Source organism: Gouania willdenowi, chromosome 22 (genome assembly GCF_900634775.1).
Source record: "Gouania willdenowi chromosome 22, fGouWil2.1, whole genome shotgun sequence".
Classification (NCBI taxonomy): Eukaryota; Metazoa; Chordata; class Actinopteri; order Blenniiformes; family Gobiesocidae; genus Gouania; species Gouania willdenowi.
The window spans coordinates 10467698-10495543 of record NC_041065.1 but is presented as its reverse complement, the minus strand read 5'-3'; the positions used below and the strand labels follow the sequence as shown (position 1 = coordinate 10495543).

At 39.5% G+C, this 27846-nt stretch overlaps 1 protein-coding gene across 2 annotated transcripts in view; it reads left to right on the top strand.

Moving 5' to 3' along the window:
- plekhh1 (pleckstrin homology domain containing, family H (with MyTH4 domain) member 1) overlaps positions 1-27846 on the top strand; it is an 84028-nt gene that overhangs the window by 49075 nt on the left and 7107 nt on the right. For both annotated transcript variants that reach the window (XM_028438641.1, XM_028438640.1), the window contains exons 19-27: positions 251-363; positions 11203-11379; positions 11463-11560; positions 16828-17005; positions 19942-20097; positions 20187-20284; positions 21777-21918; positions 22665-22807; positions 25449-25578. In XM_028438641.1, coding sequence (XP_028294442.1) covers positions 251-363; positions 11203-11379; positions 11463-11560; positions 16828-17005; positions 19942-20097; positions 20187-20284; positions 21777-21918; positions 22665-22807; positions 25449-25578 — 1235 coding nt within the window. The remainder of the gene's footprint in view (positions 1-250; positions 364-11202; positions 11380-11462; positions 11561-16827; positions 17006-19941; positions 20098-20186; positions 20285-21776; positions 21919-22664; positions 22808-25448; positions 25579-27846) is intronic.

Here is a 27846-nt window from a genome sequence, read left to right as displayed (position 1 = left end):
ACATGTGAAAAAAATAAATTGAAAAAATATATATATATTTTTTTTTATCATCGTTTTTTCTCGATTATGTTATTTTTGTAATCGTTGCGTGTAATAATCGAAATCGTAATCAAATTTTTATTAAATGAGCAGCCCTAGTATGAAGTTCTGAGTCGTAGATTTGACTCTCACCTTTGTTTTGTCTGCTTGTGTTTTTACCAGTTTAAGAAGTGTGTGTATGTGTGTGTGTGTGTGTTTTTGGTTTTCCCAGAATTGGCGCTGTGGAAGAGTGAGGCCTTGAGCTTCTGTAAGGAGGGTCTATGTTCGCCCCTCACCACGCTGCCCTCTGAAGCTCTACAGACGGAGGCTCTCAAGCTTTTCAAGGTCCGTCTCTCCTCCTCCAGCCAATCTCTCTGTCAGCTGCTTCTTCTTCCAGCCCACTCACTCTTACTTTTTTCTTTTTAAACCTTAAATCTCTCTCCTTCTATTTCCCTCCCTCCCTCCCTCACTGTAAGCATCTGTTCAAGGCATCATCCATCCTACTCCAGTTTGTCCCCTTTTATCCCCTCCTACTGCACACACCCAACACAGCATAACGTGGATGGCTGTTCATCATAGGAATGGGATCCACACAAGGTTCCTGCTGCTTAACAGAAGGTTTTCCTTGCCGCCATGATGAATTCATGTTGGGTGTGGGATACATATGTATGTGTATATACGTATATATGCATATGTGTGTATCCATAAAATGAAGAGTCCGTCCTTAAGACTGCTCTACTGTAAAGTGCCTTGAGATACCATTGGTTATGATTTGGCGCTATACAAATAAAGATTGATTGATTGATTGATACTCCTGGGTGCTCCCTGGCCCTATTTCTCCTCCTCCCTCCTCCATCCACAGCAGATCAAAGGCTCCTTACTGAGGGGCCCAGCTCATCAAAAGTGTGGAAAAGAGATAATGGCCTTGATTATCTGCTCTGATTGAAGCTAACCATTCCTGTGGTTTACAGCCTGTGTGAAAGAAGAGCCCGTTTTTTTTAGTGAAGACATGGGCGGTCAGGGCCTTCACATTGGCAGTGGTGGTTATGGGAATCACAGATTAGGGAGGAGGAGGGTGCAAAGAAAGATGGCAGGCCCTTCTGTCTTTCTTCTCCACTCCATAAATGTGGATGTGCCCACCCAGGAGGCCCCTCCATTCAATACATCACAGTCCCACAAACTTAGATAGGGCTGTCTGAGTGAAGGCAGGGTGAGTCGTCACTTTCTTTGACCAGCCGGCCTTGAAAATGATCCCCAACACACACACACACTCACATTGAAACAGAATAGTAGGAAGTGACGCACGTTTCCAGTGTATGAACCTTTGATGAAGGAAATCTGAAAATATCAAACGTCGTCTAAAATGGCAACAAAAAAAGATGTTATTTGTTGCTACGCAGGTCGGTCCCTGGCAGTTTTAGGCTAAACAAGTCAGCAGATGTTAGTGTTTAAAGGCAGATTTCAAACGACTTTCAAAAATTCAGTTATTAAAACATCCAAAAGTATTTAAAAAAATTATACACATATTGCATAAAGACAGCTTGAATATGTTGGCAATTTGTTTTTAACAATGATTTATTGGCTCCATAAGTGAAAAAAAATGATTTCTTAAATAATATGTTTTGCACTGACTCCAATTGAGAACAAAATTAAAATTGCTGTAAAAAAAAATCATATATATTTTTTTTTTAATAAAATTATCTGTTAATTTTAACATTATCTACAATGACTCCAAATTTTTGTGATTTTCTAAAATAACATTGAAAAAGTATTTTGCATGAATTGCAAATATTTTGTACAATGTAGCCTCAATTCAGGAGTTACGCGAGTGTGCTGAGACAGGCAGCGGACCCGAGTGACGAAGACACAAAATCGATTGAACAACAGGTCATTGACTACTTGGAGTCGAAGGACATTGTGTTGAACCCTGACAACATCAACTCCTGCCAACTCCTTTCAAAGCGTGATAACAACAGAGCTGTAAAAGTCACCTTCACGAATGTGAAATTCAAAGGAGAACTACTGAGGCAAGGCAAGAAACTGAAGGAAACTAAGGTATTTATGAACGAAAATTTGACAAAACGAAACGCAAGCATCGCATGGAAGGCACGCCTAATAAAAAAAGGAGGAAAAATTCTAAAGACGTGGCCAAGAAACTGCAGGATTTATATCACACCACTGGGAGAAGAGAACGGAAAACCAATCTTCATCAAAACGATGGAAGACTTGGGAAAATACGAAGGATCCACTAAAAGAACAAAATTACTGATGGTAATCATGGACATGGACCCAGATCTATATAAACACTGAAAACAAGACTCAGACTGTGCTTATTTTACGGAGACTGAATTCAATGTGGAAACCAAGAGTAAAAAAGGTTTGTCACTTATTCATTTCAATTGTCGCAATATGTATGCAAATTTTGAACACATTAAGGATTACATTACAACCTTGTACAAGTTTGAAATAATAGCACTGTCAGAAACTTGGTTAAATGAACAGAAATGTATGAACTTTACGATAAAAGGATATAAATTTGTCTATAAGAACAGATTATATAAACCAGGTGGTGGAGTAGCATTATACATAAAAGATAACAATGAAGTGGAGATACTAGAATCGATGAGTACAACTGTGGAAGGAGTAATGGAATGTCTAACAGTAAAAATAACGAGACCAAAGGGAGAGAAGATATTAATCTGTTGTTTGTATCGAGCTCCTGATTGCAAAATAGACATATTTAATGAGAACCTAACCAAAATAATAGAAAAGGCTAAACACAAGAGCATATTGATCTGTGGAGACTTCAATATAAACATTCTAAATCCCTTAAAAAACACACACATCGAAGACTTTATTAACTACATGTACACAAATGGACTAAAATATCTTATAACGAAACCAACTAGAATCAATAAACACAGCTCAACACTGATAGATACATCTTCACAAACATACAAAATTCAGAACTAACCAATGGAATATTAATAAATGACATCTCCGACCATCTATCAATATTTACAATATTTAATACTAATGACAACATCCACCCAGAAACACACAAACCAATAACATACAAAAGACTGGAAGGAGAAAAACAGCGAGAAAACTTTAAACAACAGATAAGAACAGAAACGTGGAAGGAGGTTGTCACAAAACAAGATGTGAACAGTGCATATGACACATTCACAGAGATAATAACTACAATATATGATAAATGCTGCCCTTTGAAACAAATAATCAAACATAAGACAAACAGAACTACGATACAAAAAATACAGAAACAAAGTCAACACTCTCCTAAGAGAAAAAAAAGAGAATATTATGAAAAACAATTAAAGGAAAATAAAAACAAAAATCAAAAACTTTGGGAAATTATAAACTCCATAACTATGCGTAAAAGCAAAGAGGAAGCCACAGACCACTTTATAATAAACAACTTCAAGGAATACAATAAGAAAAAAATCACAGAAGAACTTAATAATTTCTTCATAAATATTGGAATGGAGACTGGGAGAGGAATCTATCAACATCCAACACTTAAATGGAACCATTTTGACAGTGAGAATATAGAGAATGATAACTATTTAACACTTGAAGAAGTAATGGAAGCAGAGGTGAAAGCAATCATTACAAACTGTAATTCAAAAAAATCCAGAGACATTGATAATCTAACTATGAGTCTACTAAAAACTATAACAGCTGAAATAATCCCACCACTAACATATATCAGCAATCTCTCATTCAAAAATGGTATTTTCCCAGACCAAATGAAAATCGCAAAAATCACACCGATCCACAAAAGTGGAAACAAACGAGATTTCACCAATTATCAACCTATTTCAATATTACCGCAATTATCGAACATTCTAGAAAAACTGTTCATGAAAAGGCTGGACACATTCATAGAAGAGAATAATATATTACATGAAGGCCAATATGGGTTCAGAAAAGGACGTTCAATAGCAATGGCTATAACTGACATCACGGAAAATATAAGAGATGCATTAGAAAATAATTGATTTGTATTCGGCATTTTTTTGGACCTTAAAAAAGCATTTGACACAATAAACCATGACATTCTGGAAGAAAAACTTCAAAACTACGGCATTAGGCACAATGCCCTAAACTGGATTAAAAGTTATATGAGAAATAGGAGACAATATGTTGACTTCGAACACAACATATCAATATGCCAAACCATACAATGTGGTGTGCCACAAGATTTGATTTTAGGGCCAAAACTGTTCATTTTATATATAAACGACATCTTCAAAGTCCCAAATTGCCTCAAACTAACGTTGTTTGCAGACGATGAAACCATCCTATGCTCAGGTAAAGACATTAAAACTCTAATAGAAACCACGACTGAGGAACTATCAAAAATCCAAACATGGCTCAATGTAAATAAACTAGCCCTAAACGTCAGCAAAACAAAATTAACATTATACTGAAAGTAGACACGGACATAATTGAACAAGTAAAAGAATATAGAGCACTAGGAGTGTAGATAGATGAGAAACTGACCTGGAAAAAGCACATACAAGTAGTTAAAAACAAAGTTGCTAAAAGCACCTACATCCTATGGAAATTACAACAAATACTACATACCAAATCACTGAAGACGATCTATTCTTCCCTTGTTGGGGTCACATTTAAATTACTGCTCAGAAATCTGGGGAAACACCTACAAAACGTATCTTGAACCTTTATTTAAACTCCAAAAAAAAGCAAGTAGAATTCTATATAAAGCACCACACAACGCACACACAAACGAACTATTTGAAAAGGCCAAATACCTAAAACTGCAAGAAATAATACACTATAACACACAAATTCTGGCATTTAGGGCATCTCTTAAAACACTCCCATATCAAATACAAAAACGTTTCATATACAAACAAACTGCTTATGAACTAAGACATAGTAATGTGTTTATACAAAAAAGGGTTAAATCTAACATTGGAAAATACAGCACTGTCAACAGAGCTATCTCCAGCTGGAATAGCCTTGATGCAGAGACAAAACAAGCTGCAAACTTGACTAGATATAAAGAAAAAAGTCAGAACACATTATTACAAGAATACGTGATCAACACATCGACGAGATGGAATTTATCAACTGGTCAATGAACACAATTGACTCAATCTTCACGAACAGAAGATCACAACAACACGAGGAACGCAAACAACGGCTGGGAATTAAATCTGCAGGGAAGAAGGACGACACGAACGACGAGGGAGAGGAGAAGGAATAAAAAAAGACAACACTGACTACATATGAGAATGAATTCTACATAAAAAAGAACAAAAAAAAAAAATTGTAATTGTGCTCAGGAGAACCAAAGACTGTTTGACCAGAGAGACAAGCTTTGATGTAAATTTTGTGTTTGTGTTTTGTGTTTTAAACAGGGGACTGGACCTAGATAAGCAAACTGCTTCTCTCGTCTCCTTTTTCGACATGTACAAAACAAAAAAAAATGAAATAATAAAACTTCTGTGAAGGCAACCATGTCGGAAATAAACTGAATAAATAAAAATAAAAAAATAAATTATTTGGTAATCTGGACAATAATTTGTTTTTTCTATCTTTTTAACTTTTTCCTGCAGGCCAAATTTGATGGTCTGAAGGGCCAGATTTGTGCTGTAGGGCTACATTGTATATGACATTACATTATGTTTTTAAGTGTGCAGGAGTAGGGGGTACATGGCTTCAGGTTCAATGTCTGAAGGGGTACATGACTGTGAAAAGTTTGGGAACCACTGTAACATGAAAGATATTAATGTACAAGTGTTTCTTTAGTTTTGAGGGCTAAGTTTTTGGTGAAAGTTGCAAATCTGTAGCACATATAATTGATTTGTTGGGAATTTTCAAAATCCTGAACTTTAGAGGCTTGATGTAGTGCCACGTTTAGGACGATCAACCTGTTTTTATAGCTATGGTAATCTGGTATGGGAATGAATGTTTGTGCGATATGCAGGATAACAATGGGCTTCCTGACCCCTAATAATGTACAACAGCAGGTTGGCAGATCTTAAGACAGGCTATGGCTTTTTATTTATTTATTCAGTTCATTTCCGACATGGTTGCATTCACAGAAATTCATTTGACATTCAGAGCAAAATCACATCATTGTTTTTTTTTTTTTTTTTTTTGTCCTTTTTTTGTCCTTTTTTTTGTCCTTTTTCATGCCGGAAAGGGCGACGGAAAAAAGCATTATGCTTATCCAGATCCGTCCCCTAATTTGAACACAGATAATTTTACATCCAACCTCGTTTCTTCCCTTTTTTTTTGTCCCTTTTTTTGTGATGTGTTCTCGTCTGCAGTCATTGTTCCTGGTGTTACTCCTCTTCACTGTCTCTTTCCTCCGTATTTCCTCGGGCTTTCTTTTCCAGTCGTTGTTTACGTTCCTCCAACTCTCCAAACGTAAATTTCTTCTTCTTTCGGAGTACCTTCATATCCTCTGAAAGTCGCCTCTGCTTACGATCCATCCGGAAGGCACATGCACATACACATACCCCCATCATTAGCAGGCCAAAGATCATGACTCCTAGCAGATAGATGTCCTCCACATCTTCAACATCTGGCTTCTCCCTCGTGCATCCATGACATATCCACCTGGGTATGTGTCCTTTGGACACGGTATTTCGTGCTGAAGCAATTGCCTCGTTGAGAAGATTTTGTCAATGGTGCTCAATGACCAGTTGATGAGTTCCATGTCGTCGCTGTAGCGTTCAATGAAGAGTTGACTTGAGATCTGTATGTGTGTAAAAATGTACTCCTCGTTTTGTCCTTAAATTGTTTCAGATTATCTGACTGTTGTGTCTCTTCGTCAAGGCTGTTCCAGAGGTTCATGGCTCTATGCACAGTACTATGTTTGCCAACGTTTGATATGACCCTGTTTGGTCTAAACACATTATTATGTCTGAATTCATAGGGATTTTGATTGTATGTGAAACGTTTTTGTATTCGATGTGGTAGTTTTTTTGATGCAGCCCTAAATGCGTGTATTTGTGTGTTGTAGTGTATTATTTCTTGCAGTTTTAGGTATTTTGATTTCTCAAATAAATTGTTTGTGTGTGCGTTGTGTGGTACTTTATGTAAAATTCTTATAGCTTTTTTTTGTTGTTTAAATAGTGGTTCAAGATACGTTTTGTAGTTATTACCCCATATTTCGGAGCAGTAATTTAAGTGCGATGCTATGAGTGAAGAATAGATTGTTTTAAGTGATTTGGTATGTAGGATTTGTTGAAGCTTCCATAGGATGTAACTGCTTTTGGCAACTTTGTTTTTAACTATTTGTATATGTTTTTTCCAGGTCAGCTTGTCGTCCATCCACACTCCAAGTACCCTATATTCTTTTACTTGTTCTATTATTTCCATGTTTAGTTTCAGTCTTATATCTACCGTTTTATTTCTCTTTCCGAAATTAATGAATTTTGTTTTACTGAGGGCTATTTAGGGCTAATTTGTTTACATCTAACCAAGTTTGAATTTTTAATAGTTCCTCATTTGTTGACTCTATTAGAGTGTTAATGTCTTTGCCTGTGCATAGAATGGTTGTGTCATCTGCAAACAACGTTAGTTTGAGGCAATTTGAGACTTTGAAAATGTTGTTTATGTATAGAATGAACAGTTTTGGCCCTAAAATTGAACCCTGTGGAACACCACATTGTATAGTTTGGCATTTTGATATGTGTTCTTCAAAGTCAACATATTGTTTCCTATTTGTCATATAGCTTTTAATCCATTTTAAGGCGTTGTACTTTATTCCGTAATTTTGAAGTTTTTGTTCAAGAATATCGTGATTAATTGTGTCAAAGGCTTTTTTTAGGTCCAGAAAAATTCCGAATACAAATAGTTTTTTTTCTAATGCTTCTCTTATATTCTCCGTGATGTCAATTATAGCCATTGCTGTTGAACGTCCTTTTCTAAATCCATATTGTCCTTCATGTAGTATATTATTGTCTTCTATAAATTTGTCGAGTCTGTTCATGAACAGTTTTTCCAGAATTTTTGATAATTGTGGTAATATTGATATAGGTCGATAATTAGTGAAATTCCATTTTTCTCCACCCTTGTAAATCGGTCTGATTTTTGCAATTTTCATCTTTTCTGGGAAAACACCATTCTTGAATGAGAGATTACTTATATGTGTTAATGGCGGGGTTATTTCAGCTGTTATGGTTTTTATTAGACTCATAGTTAGATTATTAATGTCTCTGGATTTTTTTGAGGTACAGGTAGTGATTATTCTGTCCACCTCTGCTTCTGTTACTTCTTCAAGTACAAGGTACTTATCAATGTCTTTCTTCTCATTGTCATAATGGTTCCATTTAAGTGTTGGGTGTTTATTTATTCCTTTCTCTGTGTTTTTTCCAGTATTTATGAAAAAACTGTTGAGTTCTTGTGCTATTATGTTTTTATTGTATTCTTTTACATTGTTTATTATAAAAAAATTTTCTTTGCATTTGCGCATGGTTATATTGTTTATTATTTCCCACAATTTTTTGTTTTTGTTTTTATTCTCTTTTAATTGTTTTTCATAATATTCTCTTTTTTTTTCTCTTAGTAAATTATTAACTTTGTTTCTGTATTTTTTGTAACGTACTTCTGCTTTTAATGTTTTTTCTGTTATATATTTTTTATATAATATGTTTTTCTTTTTGCATACGTTGACTATTTTATTAATCCATGGTACATTGTTTATTTTACTTTTGGTTGTTATGTGTTTCAAAGGGCAGCATTTATCGTATATTGTCGTTATTGTGTCTGTAAATGTGTCATATGCTACGTTCACGTCTTCTTCCTTGAAGACACTCTCCCACGTCTCTCTTTTTATCTGTTGTTTAAAGTTTTCTAGTTGTTTTTCTCCTTCCAGTCTCCTGTATGTCTGTGTGTTATGGTTTTCACGGTTCTTCTTCTCTTTTGTGTTTAGTATCATAAATATTGGTAAATGATCTGAAATGTCATTTATTAATATACCACTCTTTACATCTGTGTTTTGTATGTTTGTGAAGATGTTATCTATCAGTGTTGAGCTGTGTTTATTAATTCTGGTTGGTTGCGTTATGAGAGGTTTTAATCCATTTGTGTACATGCAATTGGTGAAGTCTTCAATGTGTGTATTTTTTAAAGGATTTAAAATGTTTATATTGAAGTCTCCACATATCAGTAATCTCTTATTTTTAATTTCTTCTATCATTTTAGTTAATTTCTCATTAAATATGTCTATTTTACAGTCAGGTGCACGATATAAACAACAGATTATTATCTTACATCCCTCTGGACTTGTAATTTTCACTGTTATACATTCCATTACTTCTTCCACAGTTAAACTCAAAGACTCTATAATCTCCATCTCAATATTTTCTTTTATGAATAGTGCTACCCCTCCTCCTGGCTTATGTAATCTGTTCTTATAGACAAATTTATATCCTCTTATCATAAAATCCATGCCTTTTTTTTCTGTCATCCAAGTTTCTGATAGTGCTATTATATCAAACCTATACAAAGTAGAGATGTAATCCTTAATGTCTTCAAAATTTGCATACATACTGCGACAATTACAGTGAACAAGTGACAGACCTTTTTCCTTCTTATTTTCCACTTTGAAGTCATTCTCTGTGTAGTAATGGCAGTTCGTGTATTGTTTCCAATGTGAAAAGTTATTTGGGTCCACTTCGTCTACTTGATTAATCTCCCGTTGTTGATGTTGATGATGTTGTGGATGATTTTTAGTGGTTCTGTCCATATCCATGATTTTTATCAGTGTTCTTGGCTTTTAGGTACCTCATTCGTATTTTTCCAGGTCTTCCATCCTTTGGAGTAGAACGGGTTTTCCATTTTCTCCTCCTAGGGGTGTAATGTAAATCCTGCAGCCTCTGGTCCAAGTTTTCACAATTTTCCCTCCTTTCTTCAGTTGGCGTGCTTTCCATGCGATACTTGCATTCTGCTTCGTCAGGTTCTCGTTCATAAACACCATCGTTCCCGCCAGTTTTCTTCCTTGTTTCATTATTTCAGCTTTATATTTCACGTTGGTGAATGTAATTTTCACATCTCTGGTGTCTTTGCGTTTTGGCAGCAGCTGGCAGTAGTTGATGTTGTCTGGGTTCACTTCAATACCTTTCGAGTCCAGGTAATCAATCACCTGTTCTTCAATCGATTTTTCGTCTTCGATGGTCGGATCCTCTGTTTGTCTTATTGCACTGGCGTAGCTCCTTGGCCTTATCTTTAGGCCCGTGATGATGACATCCTTTTCTCTTTCTTTTCTTTCCAAATCTTCAACCCTCGCATCCAGCGTTTTTATCTTTTCAGCATTCTTTGCATTTTCTTCTTTCAGTACCTTGACATCATTCTCCAGTATTTTCAATGATTTCTCCAGGGCATTCGTCATGTTCTCCATCTTCATCTCCATCTTCGTAGATAGATCCTCTCCTAAGGACGTGAAATCCTGTCTCATGTCCTTAATCATTTCTTTAAGCTCTTCTTTGAGGAGCTTAAAGTTCTCTTCCATTTTTGGTGGCATGTTCTGGGCCCAGTTTTCTCTGTATTTATGATGCAGTACTTTGGATTTCATGGTGTGTTTCTGTCTCCACCTGCTGGTAGTGAAGTGTATAGAAGAGGAGTAGGGCCACTGAGAAAGAAAAAAACTGATCTAGTAGTGGAAGAAAACAGAAATCATAATTTATTAACAAATTATTAACTTTTTTGTCTGTTTTTTTTTTTTTTTGTTCTTTTTTAGGCTTAATCTTTTTTAGCTTTGATTTTCTTTCAGTCAAATTTTTTTTTCTTAACTTTTTTTCCATTCCTGTTTTTTTTTTTTTTCCTCTCTCTCTCGTCGTTTTCATCTGTTACTATTTCGGAACTGCTGCTTGCCTCCACATGTGGTGTGTGTGTGGGAGGAGCTTGCAGGCGTCTCGAAATAGAAAAACAAAAACAAAAAAAAACATTACTGGAAAGACCAAACAAAAAAATCAAGACAAAAAAAATGAAGACCAAAAAGAAATAAAAATTGTGATTGTTTTTTCTCTCCCTCGACTAGATCTGTTTTTTTGTGCTTTTTTTTTTTCAGTCGCTCTGTTTTTTTTGTGCTTTTTTTTTTCAGTCGCTCTGTTTTTTGTTTTTGTGCGTGTCATGTAACGTCTCAAGTCTAAAATAGTGAATCCTCTCCTGCGTCTGCAGTCCTGCCAGCTCTTTATCAACGTGCTGGTCGAGTCTCCATCAGTCGATTACCACACCTCGCTGGCCCAGAATGCTTTGCAGGTGTGCCTCACACACCCCGAGCTGCAGAATGAAATGTACTGTCAGCTCATCAAGCAAACCAATCATCGGACGCCTCACAACTACTCCCTGACTCAGGTCAGCAGCTTTCATCATGATTCTTTATTCTTTTACCAAATGTTTACATCTTTTTTTTTTCACTCTTTGATTCCCTTCTGTAGTGTTGGCAGATGTTGTCCTTGTGTGTTGCCGTGTTCCTTCCTCAACAACATTTCCTCTGGTATTTGAAACAATACCTGCAACACAATGCTGACCCAAGGTGAGCTCACTTAAAGGGATTCTCCACTCTTTTTACATATGTAGCCTAAAACCTTTGAAATGTTCTTATTAGAAGATCAATGCCTAACAAAACACATTATTTTACACCGTATTTGTTTTATTAACTTTTAAAACTGTGACTACTTTACCCCCAATTTCCACTGGTTGCGGCTCCGCTGCATTACGTCACTGCCGCGTCACCGGAGCTGATGTGTTTCCATTTTAGTCTGTGTGTTAATTTCCACCGGGTCCGCTGCGGTGCATGTCAGCTCCTTCCCAGATGCGGTAGTCCGGTGCCCTGCGCCAGATATACGCAGGGCTTCTATTTCTGGCAGACACCGGAGCACGACGCATCAATCAGCACAGAGCAAATGAAGCTAAACAGGAAATTAAGCACGTATTCCGCGATAAAATATCGAGTTACTTTTCAAAATAAAACCCTTCAGATTATCCATCCATCCATCCATCTTCTTCCGCTTAATCCGGGGCCGGGTCACGGAGGCAGCAGTCTCAGCAGAGATGCCCAGACCTCCCGATCCACGCACACCTCCTCCAGCCGTTCTGGGGGGACCCCGAAGCGACACCAGGCCAGCTCAGAGACACAGTCCCTCCAACGTGTCCTGGGCCTTCCACAAGGCCTCTTCCCAATAGGACATGCCTGAAACACTTCCCGAGGGAGGCGACCAGGAGGCATCCGAAACAGATGCCCGAGCCACCTCAGCTGGCTCCTTTCGACGTGAAGGAGCAGCGACTCTACTCCGAGCTCCTCCCGGGTGACTGAGCTTCTCACCCTATCTCGAAGGGTGCGCCCAGCCACCCTGCGAAGGAAACTAATTTCGGCCGCCTGTATCCGCGATCTTGTCCTTTCGGTCATTACCCAAATCTCATGACCATAGGTGAGGGTAGGAACGTAGATCGATCAGCAAATTGAGAGCTTTGCCCCCCAACTCACCACAACAGTCCGATACAGCGACCGCATCACTGCCGACGCTGCACCGATCCGTCTATCGATCTCACGCTCCATCCTACCTTCACTCGTGAACAAGACCCCAAGATACTTGAACTCCTCCACTTGAGGCAAGGACTCTCCACTGACCCAGAGAGGGGAAGCCACCTTTTTCCGGTGGAGAACCTCAGATTTGGAGGTGCTGATCCTCATCCCGGCCGCTTCACACTCTGCTGCAAACCGCCCCAGTGCTCGCTGAAGGTCCTGATTTGAGGAAGCCAACAGAACAACATCATCTGCAAACAGCAGAGATGAAATCCTGAGGTTCCCAAATCGGACCCCCTCAGGTCCCTGGCTGCACCTAGAAATTCTGTCCATAAAAGTAATGAACAGAACCGGTGACAAAGGGCAGCCCTGGCGGAGACCAACATGCACTGGGAACAGGTCTGACTTACTCCCGGCAATGCGAACCAGGCTCCTGCTGCGGTCATACAGGTAACGGACAGCCCTCAGCAAAGGGCCCTGGACCCCATACTCCCGCAGCACCCCCCACAGGGCACCACGAGGGACACGGTCGAACGCCTTCTCCAGATCCACAAAGCACATGTGGACTGGTTGGGCGAACTCCCACAAACCCTCGAGCACCCGATGAAGGGTATAGAGCTGGTCCAGTGTGCCGCGACCGGGACGAAAACCGCATTGTTCTTCCTGAATTCGAGGTTCGACTATCGGCCGGATCCTCCTCTCCAGCACGCTGGAGTAGACCTTGCCGGGGAGGCTGAGGAGTGTGATCCCTCTGTAGTTGGAGCACACCCTCCGATCCCCCTTCTTAAAGAGAGGGACCACCACTCCGGTCTGCCAATCCAGAGGTACTGTCCCCAACTGCCACGCGATGTTGCAGAGACGTGTCAACCAAGACAGTCCTGCAACATCCAGAGACTTAAGGTACTCAGGACGAATCTCATCCACCCCCGGGGCCTGCCCCCAAGGAGCTTTTCAACCACCTCGGTGACTTCAGCCCGGGTGGTGGGCGAGTCCGCCTCTGAGTCCCCAGCCTCTGCTTCCTCATCAGAAACTGTGGCAGTGGGATTGAGGAGACCCTCGAAGTACTCCTTCCACCGCCCGACAATATCTCCATTTGAGGTCAGCAGCTCCCCCCCCCTGCACTGTAAACAGTGTTGGTGAAGCACTGCTTCCCCCTCCTGAGGCGCCGAACGGTTTGCCAGAATCTCTTCAAGGCCGACCGATAGTCCTCCTCCATGGCTTCTCCGAACTCCTCCCAGACCCGAGTTTTTGCCTTTGCAAACGCGCGGGCTGCAGCCCGCTTGGCCTGCCGGTACCTCTCGGCTGCCTCCGGAGTCCTCCCCGCCAAAAAGGCCAGGTAGGTCTCCTTCTTCAGCTTGACGGCATCCCTTACTTCCGGGCGCCACCACCGGGTTCGGGGATTGCCGCCGCGACAGGCACCAGAGACTTTACAGCCACAGCTGCGAACGGCCGCATCGACAATGGAGGAGGAGAACATGGTCCACTCGGACTCCATGTCTCCCACCTCCTTCGGGATCTGGGAGAAGCTCATCCGGAGGTGGTAGTTGAAGACCCCACTGACAGAGGGATCCACCAGACGTTCCCAACAGACCCTCACCACACGTTTAGGCCTGCCAGGTCTGACCGGCTTCCTCCCCTGCCAGAGGATCCAGCTCACCACCAGGTGGTGATCGGTTGACAGCTCAGTCCCTCTCTTTATCCGAGTGTCCGAGACACGCGGCCGGAGATCAGGTGATACAACTACAAAGTCGATTATCGACCTCCAGCCTAGAGTGTCCTGGTGCCACGTGCACTTATGGACACCCTTGTGCTCGAACATGGTGTTTGTTATGGACAAACTGTAACTAGCACAGAAGTCCAATAACAAAACACCACTCGGGTTCAGATCGGGGAGGCCGTTCTTCCCAATCACCCCTGTCCAGGTCTCACTGTCGCAGCCCACGTGGGCGTTGAAGTCCCCGAGTAGAACAATGGAGTCCCCAGTCGGGACACCGTCTAGTACCCTTCCCAGGGACTCCAAGAAGGCCGGGTACTCTGCGCCAATGTTGGGCCCGTAGGCCGAAACAACGGTGAGAGACCTGTCCCCAACCCGAAGGCGTAGGGACGCGACCCTCTCGTTCACTGGGGTAAACTTCAACTCGTGGCGGCTGAGCTGGGGGGCAATAAGCAAGCCCACCCCAGCCTCTCCCCGCGGGCAACGCCAGAGAAGTGGAGCGTCCAGCCTCTCTCCAGGAGTTGGGATCCAGAGCCCAAGCTGTGTGTGGAGGTGAGCCCGACTATATCTAGCCGGTACCTCTCAACCTCCCGCACAAGTTCAGGCTCCTTCCCATCCAGCGAGGTGACGTTCCATGTCCCAACAGCCAGAAGCTGTGGATGCGGACCGGGCCGCCGAGGCAACCCCCCTCGACCGCCACCCAGTGATCTCTGCACCCGACCCCTACGGATCCCTCTGCGAATGGTGGGTCCACAGGAGGGCGGGCCCATGTCGTCCTTTCGGGCTAGGTCCGGCCGGGCCCCGTGGGCAAAGGCTCGACCACCAGGCGGTCGCATTCGAGCCCCAACCCCAGGCCTGGCTCCAGGGTGGGGCCCCGGCTGCGCAATACCGGGCGACGTCACGGTCCTTGCTCTTATTAAATCCATAGAGGGTCTTCTGAACTGCGCTTAGTCTGACCTGTCACCAAGGACCTGTTTGACATGGGAGACCCTACCAGGGGCAAAATGCCCCAGACAACATAGCTCCTTGGATCATTCGGGCACTCAAACAACCCCACCACGTTAAGGTGGCAGTTCACGGGGTTGAGATTATATTTCAAGTAAATACATCACCAAAATGTCATAATGTGTAAAAACAAATTCACAACCACTATATTGATTCCTCTCATACTGTAACTACACTGTAAACTGCAACAACTTTGATTTAGTTCATGTTTTACTGGTGCAGTTTTATCTCTTCCCTGTTGGCTGTTCCTATGAAATGTGACTGATAAATCCAGAGTCCAACCTTCTTGTTCTCCTTTGTTAGGAACATTGACCTGTTTATCTGTTTATTGTTGTTTATAACACATACATTTAACCGCATTCTCGCGTGATTATATAAATATTGTGAGAACTGCTCTGTCTGACGTCACACTCGTTCAACCGGAGCGCACCGCGGCGCACTCAAAATGCAACCGGTGTGAATTACCGGACGGCGGACAGCGGTGAAATACCGGATCGGTGCCGTGGCGCAGCGGAGATGTATCCAGTGGAAACCCCGGGTCACCCTGTGTGCTGCCATGTTGGAATGATGTCATTGGTGACGTGATTAGCCCCATTTAGTTCATTGAGTTCTATAGAAGGTGAAGCATTTAGGATCTTTAGCAACTTTTTCAGTCAAAATGACAACTTGTGCTGCTTTGGGTTGCTCTAAAAATCAGTAAAAGTTAAAAAAGTTCATGTAAACCTCTTTTGTTTATCGAAATTTGATAAACAAAATTCATGAGCAGAAAAAACCCGAGACCACAGGGGGCGATAGTTCCAACTCTGCTGTTTCATAGATGGCATGAAGAAGAGAAGAAGAGCTCCATGCATGTAAATACAGGCAACCAGCTCCTCAAACTGCTGCTCATTACTGCCGACTGCCGAGTTATGTTAGGGTAAGGGTTAGGTTAAAGTTAGGGTTATAATCTCAGTACGGAGGTAAACTCAGTACGTGATACCAGTGTTCTTGTCAGAAATGGTTGAAGGTATGGTTTAATGGTTTGAAGTTTAGATTTTTTTCTCTTCTTCATGCCATCTACGAAGCAGCAGAGATGAAACTGTCACCCCCTGTGGTCACAGATTTTTTTGGCTCATGGATTTTGTTTATCAAATTTTGGTAAACAGAAGAGGTTCACATCAACTTTTTAACTTTTACTGATTTTAGAGCAACCCAAAGCAGCACAAGTTATCATTTTGACTGAAAAAGTGGCTAAATGATCCTGAATGCTTCACCTCCTATAGAACTCAATGGACTAAAAGGGGCGATTTACGTCTCACTCCCATTTCAACATGGCGGCGCACAGGGTAAAGTAGTCCCAGTTTTAAAAGTTAATAAAATGATTATGGTGCAAAATAATGCCTTTTGTTAGACATAGATCTTCTAATAAGGACATTTCAAAGGTTTTAGGCCACATTTGTAAAAAGAGCGGAGGATCCCTTTAAGTCTCCTAGTTTTATTATTTACCCCCAAAAAACTCACAAACTTCATGTAATTCTGTGCGTGTGTGTGTTGTTGTTTTACTACTCACTGTCAACAGGAGCGAGGTGGGTAAATATGCCGTGTACTGCCAAAGATCTCTAGAGAGAACTTTACAGAACGGAGAGCGTGAGGCTCGACCATCACGGATGGAGATTGTTTCCATCCTGCTGAGGAATCCCTACCACCACTCACTACCTTTCAGCATCCCCGTTCACTTCATGAACAACACGTATCAGGTATCACAGCAGCAGCCTTACTGTTGCACTCAGACATCTGCCTTGTATTATGTCATTATCATCCATATATAGGAACACCTTTTTTTTTTCTCTTGTCTGCACATGCTGTCAAAGGTCAACACTACAAGAAGTGCAATCATTATGAGACAGCAATGCATGTTTTGTTATTGCAATAAAATAAATTGATTTATTTTATTGCTTAATTGTGACCATCACCAGCCCTCCCTAAGGAAGGGTAAGAAATCTTTTATTATAGGAAGGATATAAAAAGGGAGAGCAGTGTTACATGTCTAAAGTTAAGCCCAGCATGAGTTTTATCCCACATCCCAAAGCGTGCCAGTGCATCGTATACAAGTATATGTGCAAAAAACCGCAAACCCAGGAACTGCCCCGGGCCCGATAGGAACACTTTTTGCTGATTGTTTTTAGTCCAGTTTTTGAAAAAAGTCACTTATTACATATATATAAATTACATATATAATTATTTTTTTAAAGTTAAGTTTTCATCAAACTTTAACTTAAAAAACAATTTAAATGAATTAACTATTCTTGTCCCTTATAAATGCAATATGCTGTAAACACAATATATCCACTGTAATGTGGATTGCTGTTATTTAATATAGCAAATTTTGATTTACTTTTAGCCTTTTGACTTAGTTTTAGTCCAAGTATTCAAAATATTTCAATAGAAGTCTAATTTTACCGCAATAATATAGCATTGAGATTATCGTCGACTAAAATATACAGCATAAGACATGTCAGGAGATCAAAGTGATTTCCTAAGGAAAAGTTGTCTGAATAAAGGAAACCTTAACATATTATTCACAAAGAAGAAAAAAATAATCTTACTGGAATTATTATGCAGCAATACCATTTTTTTTTAAGATTCAAGTACCATTGATCAACTTGATATTGGATGGTATCAATGCTTGTAAACACACACAGACTGATCTGAGGGGTATTCCATAAAGCGGGTTATGTTCAAACTCTGAGTATGTTCAGGTTCAAATGAGGGAAACTCTGAGTATCCCATTCCTAAACGCGAGGTATGTTCTTCTCTGAGTATGTTACCATGGCAACATTGTCCGTGAACTAAACCTGGTCACTGGCAGGTTTTATCAAAGAAACCCTGGGTTTCTACCTGGCTCCGCCCACCTGAACACCGTTTCTGAACACTTTAATGAACCTTAATACTCTTCTCTGGAACACATTAGTAACATCACACACCACAGACGTGTTCACATCATTACTAATGTTGTCGCTTTTTTTTTTTTTTTTTTTGTGTGCAAACGGTAGTTTCCTTTATAACATCGTGGATACAGATCATTAAGTGAAACACACTGAGAGGTTGATCTGCATTATAACATCTACTGACGTCTGTAGTAAAGTTCACTGAATACAGACCTGTGGATAATATAAAGGAGATGATAATTTAATGATGGCGCAGTGAGTTGTGACGCTGCTCTTAGAAGCGATAGGTCACAGGTTTGCGTCCCGCTTCAGTGTTTTTTTATGACATTTTTTAGGACGTTGAGATGACTCTGGCGACAATATTACATTAAAAATCAATATAAATGATGCAATATCAAGCGGCATTTACTGTCTTAATATCCAGTGTAACAGGAGGACTCTCTATGCAGACATCCTATGCTGCTGACACGTCTCCTCAGACACATTTTATTCATATTATTCACCACTCGTCACGTCACTGAAGCAATAAAGTGATGAAGCGACCAAAAAGTGTGACTAATTACAGGTGATTTAAGCCACTATAATCACTGAAGACTGAACGCACCTTTAGAACAGGCTCATATTCCTCAAACATTGGCTTATTTCACCCATTACGGTGAATAAATCACTATTTTCCGGGTGATTGCCATGGCAGCTCGACTCATTGTCGATCCATTGATGATGGCTTTTTATCGCGCGCGTGCACGTCAGTAACCCAAGGTTTACATACTCAGGGTTGATTGACCCACTTCATACCAGCTGTAATGGAATCCGATACCCAGAGTTTGCCATCCCGGGATATGTTGACCCAGAGTTTTTGAATTGACTCAGAGTTTGTTTACCCTCCTTTATGGAATACCCCTCTGATGTGATCAGTGCGTAAGATCACATGAGTGCTGATTGGATTACATACCATGTGACTAAATTACGATTTACTTTTTTATTAGTCCAGGAAAATATCAATATAGTTTTTGTTCACATGTATTTTTTCTTTTTATTTAGTCACAGTCTAGTTATTGTCATTTTAAAAAAATGTAGTCAACGAAATGCGTGATGAAACATTTTTTGTCAACAAAATGAACACTGATGGGAATCTGGCATAGGAAACTTTAATAATACAGCCAGTCCCAGTACTCCAACACACACATACACGCACACACGAAAATGTAAAATAAAACGAAAGTGCAGTTTAGCTAACACGTGTTGGACTATTTACTTTATAAAAAAATAATGACTTTTCAAAAGAAATGAACATACCGTATTTAAAAGGCTGCCTAAACTACCCCTTAATAATAAAATTAGAGTAATTAATACAAAAAAAATAGCATAAGCTGTGCACTTACCAGGGAGACAGCATTACAAAAGTTCTGCTATTCCCCAGTGTTTGACCCAAATCAGCAAAGGTGATGCATTTAATGACCCTTGGATTAATCGGTTTTAGCGATATGTGTTGATAACAAGTGGAATCACATTAGATTTAAACTCTTTTACACTAGAAAAATGTCGCATTTAACTGAGCATCACTGTCGGCCATGTATGGGACTGATCACAGTATTGATCGGTGCATCTTTAGCTTCTATGCACTGCTGTCAGACAGTATTTCTAATGGCCTGGCACAGTTATTGCGTCAGAACTACATGCCACTCATTCAGAGGTGGACAGTGGAAGTTGGTTATATATGGTTAATGGGGGTGTGACTTATAAAGGTGGTGGGATTCGATGGCTCCACGACTGTAGAGGAGTTCCTCAGCACGCTGAACCAGAGGATAGGAATGAGGAAGCCTCAGCTGACGGGTTTCGCTCTCTTCACTGATGATCCATCAGGGAAAGACCTGCAGCACAGCCTGCAGCCCTCAGCCAAGGTAGGACCGTGGGTCAACACACACACACACGCACGCTCATCCAGTATTAATGCCTATGGCTGGAAACTGATCTGAATCTCTTTTGTCAGATCTGTGATGTCATTTCCAAATGGGAACAGACTTTAAAAGAGATGCATCCTGGGAAGAACGAGGGAACGCGTATTGTTCGACTTACATACAAGAGCAGGTAAGATTTGATTTGTTTCAACAGGAGCTTTTAATGTTGGTGTAAAGCACAAATAAATGTGTTATGAATTTGTCACAACACAGAAACATGCGTCATTGACATAATGACACAAAAATTGCAAAGTATAAAAAATTAGGTCTCAAAATCATGGAAAAACAAGCACTTCTCTCTGCTCTGAGATGTTGGGGGCGTGTCAATTAGAGGCGCTGAAACCACGCCCACGCGCGGGAAGGGTGCCGCCTCCTTACTGTGTTTATGGGAGAGAACAATGTGAAAGCGGCTCTCGCGTCAATAGTGCTTCCAAAAGTGATCGGACCAAAGAGGTGTCAGCGGAAAGGTCTGCTCCGCCCACATATGTGCATCCCTGCCCGGTTGAGTCAAAACTGCGCCCGATAGAAGCGAACAACTGTACATGGTGTATAAAAGTGCTCATTTCATGAAAAATGTAGCACCAGCGGACGCGTTTTATTCCCGAGTCTAAATGTGTGGTTTGTTTTTGGCTAGGGGCAGTTTACTGAGCTTCAGCAGCAGGGTCAGGTTTATGCTAATGATGGCTCCTTTACGTAACGCGTCCCTGATTTCTGACCCGTCCATTAAATCCTGAACACAGAAATTGGAAACACTTTTTGACGCCTAGCTCCACTATTCAATTAGAAATGGATGAATGACTTTTCAAGGAATACATTTATGACCCATTTAATGTGTTTAGAAGAAAATGTCAGAATTTGCTTTACACGGACTTTAAAGCTCAAGTTTAGGACATTGTGACGTAGAATTTTAACAGTTTATTTTAGATTTCCTGCATTTGTAAAAGTGATTGAAATGGTAATTGTCAGAGGTGAAAGTAATAGATTACAAGTACTTAAGTTACGGTAAAGGAGTTGCTTTTATGGGTACTTGTACTTTTTTGAGTATATTTCTAAATCAGTAATTTTGCTTGTACTTAGGTACATTTGAAAACAAGTAAAGTAAATCATTACATTTCTACACCCAACCATTACTGAGTAATTTATTATGACAATTGGATTGGGACTGTTTTAGAGTTCAGAAATTAAATTGTATTGTATTGAATTGTTTTTATTAAATAATTATTTTAAATTGAACTCTTTGGTGTTATGTTTAAAAAAAAAAATTTGTACATTTTGACAAAACCTTCTATTTTATACAGATGCCTTTGTGGAAAATAAATTAGGTTCCGATTGTATAAGATTTGGTCTCTTCCTTTTTAAGTTTATACATGAGATGTCATGTATGCAAGGGAACAGTGGCAAGATTTATTACCAAAAATAGACAATTGTGGTGAAAGTAACTACTAACTTTTACTATTTCATTGAGCTACTTTTTACTTGTACCTGAGTATTTTATGTATGACTTACTCAAGTAACAGTACTTCTACTTACGTACTAGGATATATCAGTACTCTTTACACCTCTGGTAATTGCCTCTAAAGTCAGGTATAATGACTGGGTTCTCTCTACGTACGTATGTGCAGACTTTGTTTCAGATCTCAGGTGAAAGGAGAGACAGAGCGAGAGCGCCTCCTGTTGGCCTACCAAGTCAATGATGAAGTTCAGCAGGGCCATTTTCCTGTGAACAAAGAGCTGGCTCTGGAGGTGGCAGCCCTCATGGCACAGGTCTGTGAAAATGGTTTTTATATTATTTATATTAAATTAATTATAAATACTGTAAATCTGAATACTTGCTAAAAAACAATAACTCATTAGTAAAAGTAACACATTACCACCATCTAGTGATAGGGGGCAAATAAATCCCCTTCAAAATAAAAAAAAAACTAATTCAGACAAAAACCTGCCACCCACTGGAAATCCATCCATCACAAACAGAGATATTATGAATCTAAACCAAGATCTTCCTCTGACATTTTAATTAGAATTTTTATTTTCTGCAGTCTTCAGAAGAACAAAAACAGAACAAACAACACTAATTGTCTCAGCTATTACTATTGTTACTATACATGTTTAATATTAACATTTATATATATATATGATTTAAAAAGTTTTTTAAACTGGTTTATGTTGCTGCTTCATTTTATTTCATATTTCATCCTTTAAGCATTTCCATAGTTTTCCTTCTCTCTCTAAAAATCTTTCTGCAACCTTTTTGGGAGTGAACCTTTGCTTGATTTATATTTAATTTGGAATTTATAATTAATTTAACCTATTATCTTCATACTCAGAAGTTCAAATATATACAATTCTTATGAACTATATACAAAAGAACAAAGAGAGTCTGCTGAAGGGGGTGGGGTACGCTTGTAATTTAGACATTTCTGAATTTTAAATCTGGTGTTTTTAAGAACGATCTATTTGTGTGCTGTCTGTATCCTGCTAATCCTAATAATCTGGTCCTCTTTCCACAGGTGGAACATGGGGATCTGGATCGCTCCAGTGCATCGTCTCCTACTGGTTCTCCTCAGCCTAAATCACAGCTGATTCTGCTGCAGGCTTTAGAACGCTTCTACCCCAAACGCTACAAACTAGACTGCAGCTCTGAGCAGCTCCGGTAACAGTCAGATCCTGCTCTTTTTAATTCACTTTTAGAATTCATATATTTAATGGCTATTGACCGACTTGTATTTAAATTTAACTTGGAATTTATGTTCATAGAGCAGATTAAAGTAATTCTCCACTGGTCAACATATAATCATTGATTATATTTATACAGTGTTTATTTGGATTTTTTTTTTCTGTGAATACTACAGGTAGGATTTATAGCACCGAAATGAAATTTTTTGGCCGAAGCCGAATAAAATATAAACACTTGGCCGAATACCGAATGTCGAATGCGGTTGTTGTTTTTCACTATTTTTTTTTAATAGTGCATAAATAGCCTAGAACAGCGATTTTCAACTGGTGGGTCGGGACCATACCTGTCAAGTGTCCCTCTTTTCCGCCATCGTCCCGTATTAGTATTTTCCCGTAAATATTCCGTGTTTTAATGTAATAATAATGAAAAGATGCCTTACTAAACTGAGCGCAGTCACTAGCCTCGTGAGAACTGTCACTCAAGCCATTTCAGGTGGCGGTTCTCACGAGGCTAGTGACTGCGCTCAGTTTATATAGTTCATATTAGTGCCGACAGCGGCAACAAACCCGGAAACAACTCAGAAAAGAGATGAATGAATGAAGACGTTCTGGCGAAAAAAACAAAGAACTCGTGTAAATACCTTGGAAACTGGAACAGAGAGTTTATCTTCCTAAAGAGCAGCAGGATGGGACACAGTTACACGTTCTGTTAGATTAATGACTGAGATTTTAGCGTCTACCACGGGGAAAGGAACAACGTAAGTCACCATGAAAAATCAGCCAATCACAAGCTTCACAAATATACACTGCTTTATAAAGTGTTAAAGGATGTAAAGTCTGTAATAAATGTGTCTAATAAGTCATTAGTGAATACCAGAGAACCACATGAGTGAGCATGAGAAATTAAAATAAAATATATAATGAAAATAAAATGTTAATGTCTAACCTAAAGACAAGCAACGTGAAATTAACAGTAAATATACTTGTATATGACCTGTAAGTATATTAAATAAACACGAGCTTAATATATCCATTTATGTTTTAATTTAGGCTGTTTTATAATTTAGGAAATAGGGCTGGGCAATATATCGAGATTTAAGATGTATCGAGTTTTCTATTATATATAATAGCTTATTTTGTATCAAAATACTAGTTTTAAGAGTCACTGCTTTTACTTCTCAGAACAGAGTCCTAACTCAGAGCTTCCCCATAACAAGCCATATTACAGATTACATATCACTCACACATGCTGTCCCTTACAGGAGAAAAAACCAAAAGTGGCACATATTGTGCAGCTGTTTGTTAGTAAATGAGCCTGTGTAGCATTTTGGATCAGCAAATGTAACCCAGAATTCTCTTTCTTCGCAGACTTAATTCGAAATAAAATTATCTAGATTTATGTCATATATCACCATTTTGAGAAAAAATATTGAGATATGAGTTTTGGTCCATATCGCCCAGCCCTAGTAGGAATGTTCTCAGCATTTCAATGTTAATAAAGGTCGACCTACCAGCTTGGTTGGGCGGGTGGGAAAATTTCACTTATTTTCAAATCCAAAACTTGACAGGGATGGTCGGGACCCAAAAGTGGGTCACAGACCTGTACTAGGAGGGTCGTGGACAGCTGGTCAAAAATTAACAAATACTTAATGTCTCTCATGTTGGACTTGTGTTTTATTTTAAAAGAACCTTCTTTTGACAAGCGTGCTGTAAAATACATGTTACAAGGAAAAATATATGGATTTATGTTTATATATATGTGTGTGTGTGTGTGTGTATGTGTATGTTTTAAGCAGCTATTGTTGAAAAACAAAATTTGGTTGGTTGAATAAAAAAAATAAAATGTGGGTCGGGATTTAATGACCGTGAAAAAATGTGGGTCCAAGGGTGAGACCAGATGAGAACCCCTGGCCAAGAATACATTTATAGACATGTTTTTTAAAGAAAGTAAATGTTTATTGAATATACTGACATTTTTTAGATATTCCAGTAGTCTTTGCTTTTCATAAAAAAGCACAACAAAGTTTTTTATTTATATTATCCCTTCAAATAATTCCAAAAAAAGCTAAAGTGCATTAAAGGGGAGGTATGATGAAAACATCACTTTATAATGGTTTTGCTGCACTACTTTTTTTGCTTCCGATCGTGTTGGGAGTCACTGCTTGGAGCCACGGACCCATTGTTTACACACATCAGCTGTTAGCACTCCATGCTATTGCTACACCAGCCTATGCAGTGAGACCCGACATCGCTTGTGAAATGCGCGTTAACGGACAACGGAGAGCAGTAAGGAGAGAGTCTGGCTGTGTTTGTGTGCGGAAAGAAGGAGCTGTTGCTGCTGCTGCAGCAATGTGCACACACTTTTCCGAATCACAATCACTGCACGTTGTTTGATTGCGTCATACGCTACTATTCGGCCTTGTTTTTAACCCACTAAACCGAAGGCCGATTGTGGCTTTTTTTTTTTTACAATATTCGGCCGAATATTTGGTGCATCCCTGATTTATAGTGATAATCACTTGTCCTTTATGGTGTCATTTGTGTATGTGTGTCCAAAACAAGTTTCCCCACGTGGACAGTAAAGGAATGTCTAAAGTCTGGTCCTCGTTTCCTTTCAGAGACCTTACGGAGCGTCTGGCCACTAAGTGGTCCGTGCTACGTGGGTGCACTGCATCCGAATGTGTGAGGATATATCTGACTGTCGCTCGAAAATGGCCTCTGTTTGGAGCCAAGCTGTTCAACGCTAAGGTAGAGCATCATTAGCACTTTTTGTTTTTCACTTTTACTATTTAGTGTTTTTTTTTTTAATGAGATGTAATATTTTATAAGTAAATGCATTGATCTGCTTTTTGGATCAGTTTACCTAGTGAGTTTTAGGTAGGAATGAAAGGTTTAGGATATTCCATGTCTAATCTGATCTAATCCATCTAATCTAAGAATATCTAAATATGTTCCAATATAATGTAATATAACCATATCTAATATGATCAAATCTATATGATTTTATCTAATCCATTCTAATCTAATGCATGTTATTTAATATGATCTAGTCTAATTAATTATGTCCAAATATAATCCAATATAACCTACTGTATCAATCTAATGTAATTTAATATTTTAGTTATGATCTAACCTATTATAATTTTATTCTAATCTAATGCATATAATCTAACACACTCTAATCTGATATAATCTAATCAGAATCAGAAATGTTTTTAATGGCCATGTACAGTTTTAAGGACAGTACTAGGAATTTGTCTTGGTAGTTGGTGCACAAAACAAACAACAAAAAAAAAAAATAAAAAATAAAGAAAAAAAACAAAGAACAACCCAGCAACAATAATAATAATAATAATGATAAATATAAAGGATGAGGGATAAATAAAGGATAGATAGAGAATAAAGTATAAATATATATATATATATATATATACAGGTAAAAGCCAGTGAATTAGAATATTTAGAAAAACTTGATTTATTTCAGTAATTGCATTCAAAAGGTGTAACTTGTACATTATATTTATTCATTGCACACAGACTGATGCATTCAAATGTTTATTTCATTTAATTTTGATGATTTGAAGTGGCAACAAATGAAAATCCAAAATTCCGTGTGTCACAAAATTAGAATATTACTTAAGGCTGATACAAAAAAGGGATTTTTAGAAATGTTGGCCAACTGAAAAGTATGAAAATGAAAAATATGAGCATGTACAATACTCAGCTGTCCAAAAGGCGACCATCGACACATTGCACAAGGAGGGAAAGACACAAAAAGTTATTGCTGAAGAGGCTGGCTGTTCTCAGAGCTCTGTGTCCAAACACATTAATGGAGAGGCAAAGGGAAGGAACAACTGTGGTCAGAAAAAGTGTACAAGCAATAGGGATCACCGCGCCCTGGTCAGGATTGTGAAAAAAAACCCATTCAAGAATGTGGGGGAGATTCACAAGGAGTGGACAGCTGCTGGAGTCAGTGCTTCAAGATCCACCACCAAGAGACGCTTGAAAGACATGGGTTTCAACTGCCGCATACCTCGTGTCAAGCCACTGTTGACCAAGAAACAGCGCGAAAAGCGTCTCACCTGGGCTAAGGAAAAAAAGAGCTGGACTGCTGCTGAGTGGTCCAAAGTCATGTTTTCTGACGAAAGCAAATTTTGCATTTCCTTTGGAAATCGAGGTCCCAGAGTCTGGAGGAGGACAGGAGAGGCACAGGATCCACGTTGCCTGAAGTCTAGTGTAAAGTTTCCACCATCAGTGATGGTTTGGGGTGCCATGTCATCTGCTGGTGTCGGCCCACTCTGTTTCCTGAGATCCAGGGTCAACGCAGCCGTATACCAGCAAGTTTTAGAGCACTTCATGCTTCCTGCTGCTGACCTGCTCTATGGAGATGGGGATTTCAAGTTCCAACAGGACTTGGCGCCTGCACACAGCGCAAAATCTACCCGTGCCTGGTTTACGGACCATGGTATTTCTGTTCTAAATTGGCCAGCCAACTCCCCTGACCTTAGCCCCATAGAAAATCTGTGGGGTATTGTGAAAAGGAAGATGCAGAATGCCAGACCCAAAAACGCAGAGGAGTTGAAGGCCACTATCAGGGCAACCTGGGCTCTCATAACACCCGAGCAGTGCCAGAAACTCATGGACTCCATGCCACGCCGCATTAACGCAGTAATTGAGGCAAAAGGAGCTCCAACCAAGTATTGAGTATTGTACATGCTCATATTTTTCATTTTCATACTTTTCAGTTGGCCAACATTTCTAAAAATCCCTTTTTTGTATCAGCCTTAAGTAATATTCTAATTTTGTGACACACGGAATTTTGGATTTTCATTTGTTGCCACTTCAAATCATCAAAATTAAATGAAATAAACATTTGAATGCATCAGTCTGTGTGCAATGAATAAATATAATGTACAAGTTACACCTTTTGAATGCAATTACTGAAATAAATCAAGTTTTTCTAAATATTCTAATTCACTGGCTTTTACCTGTATATACAGTGCAGCAGATAATGTC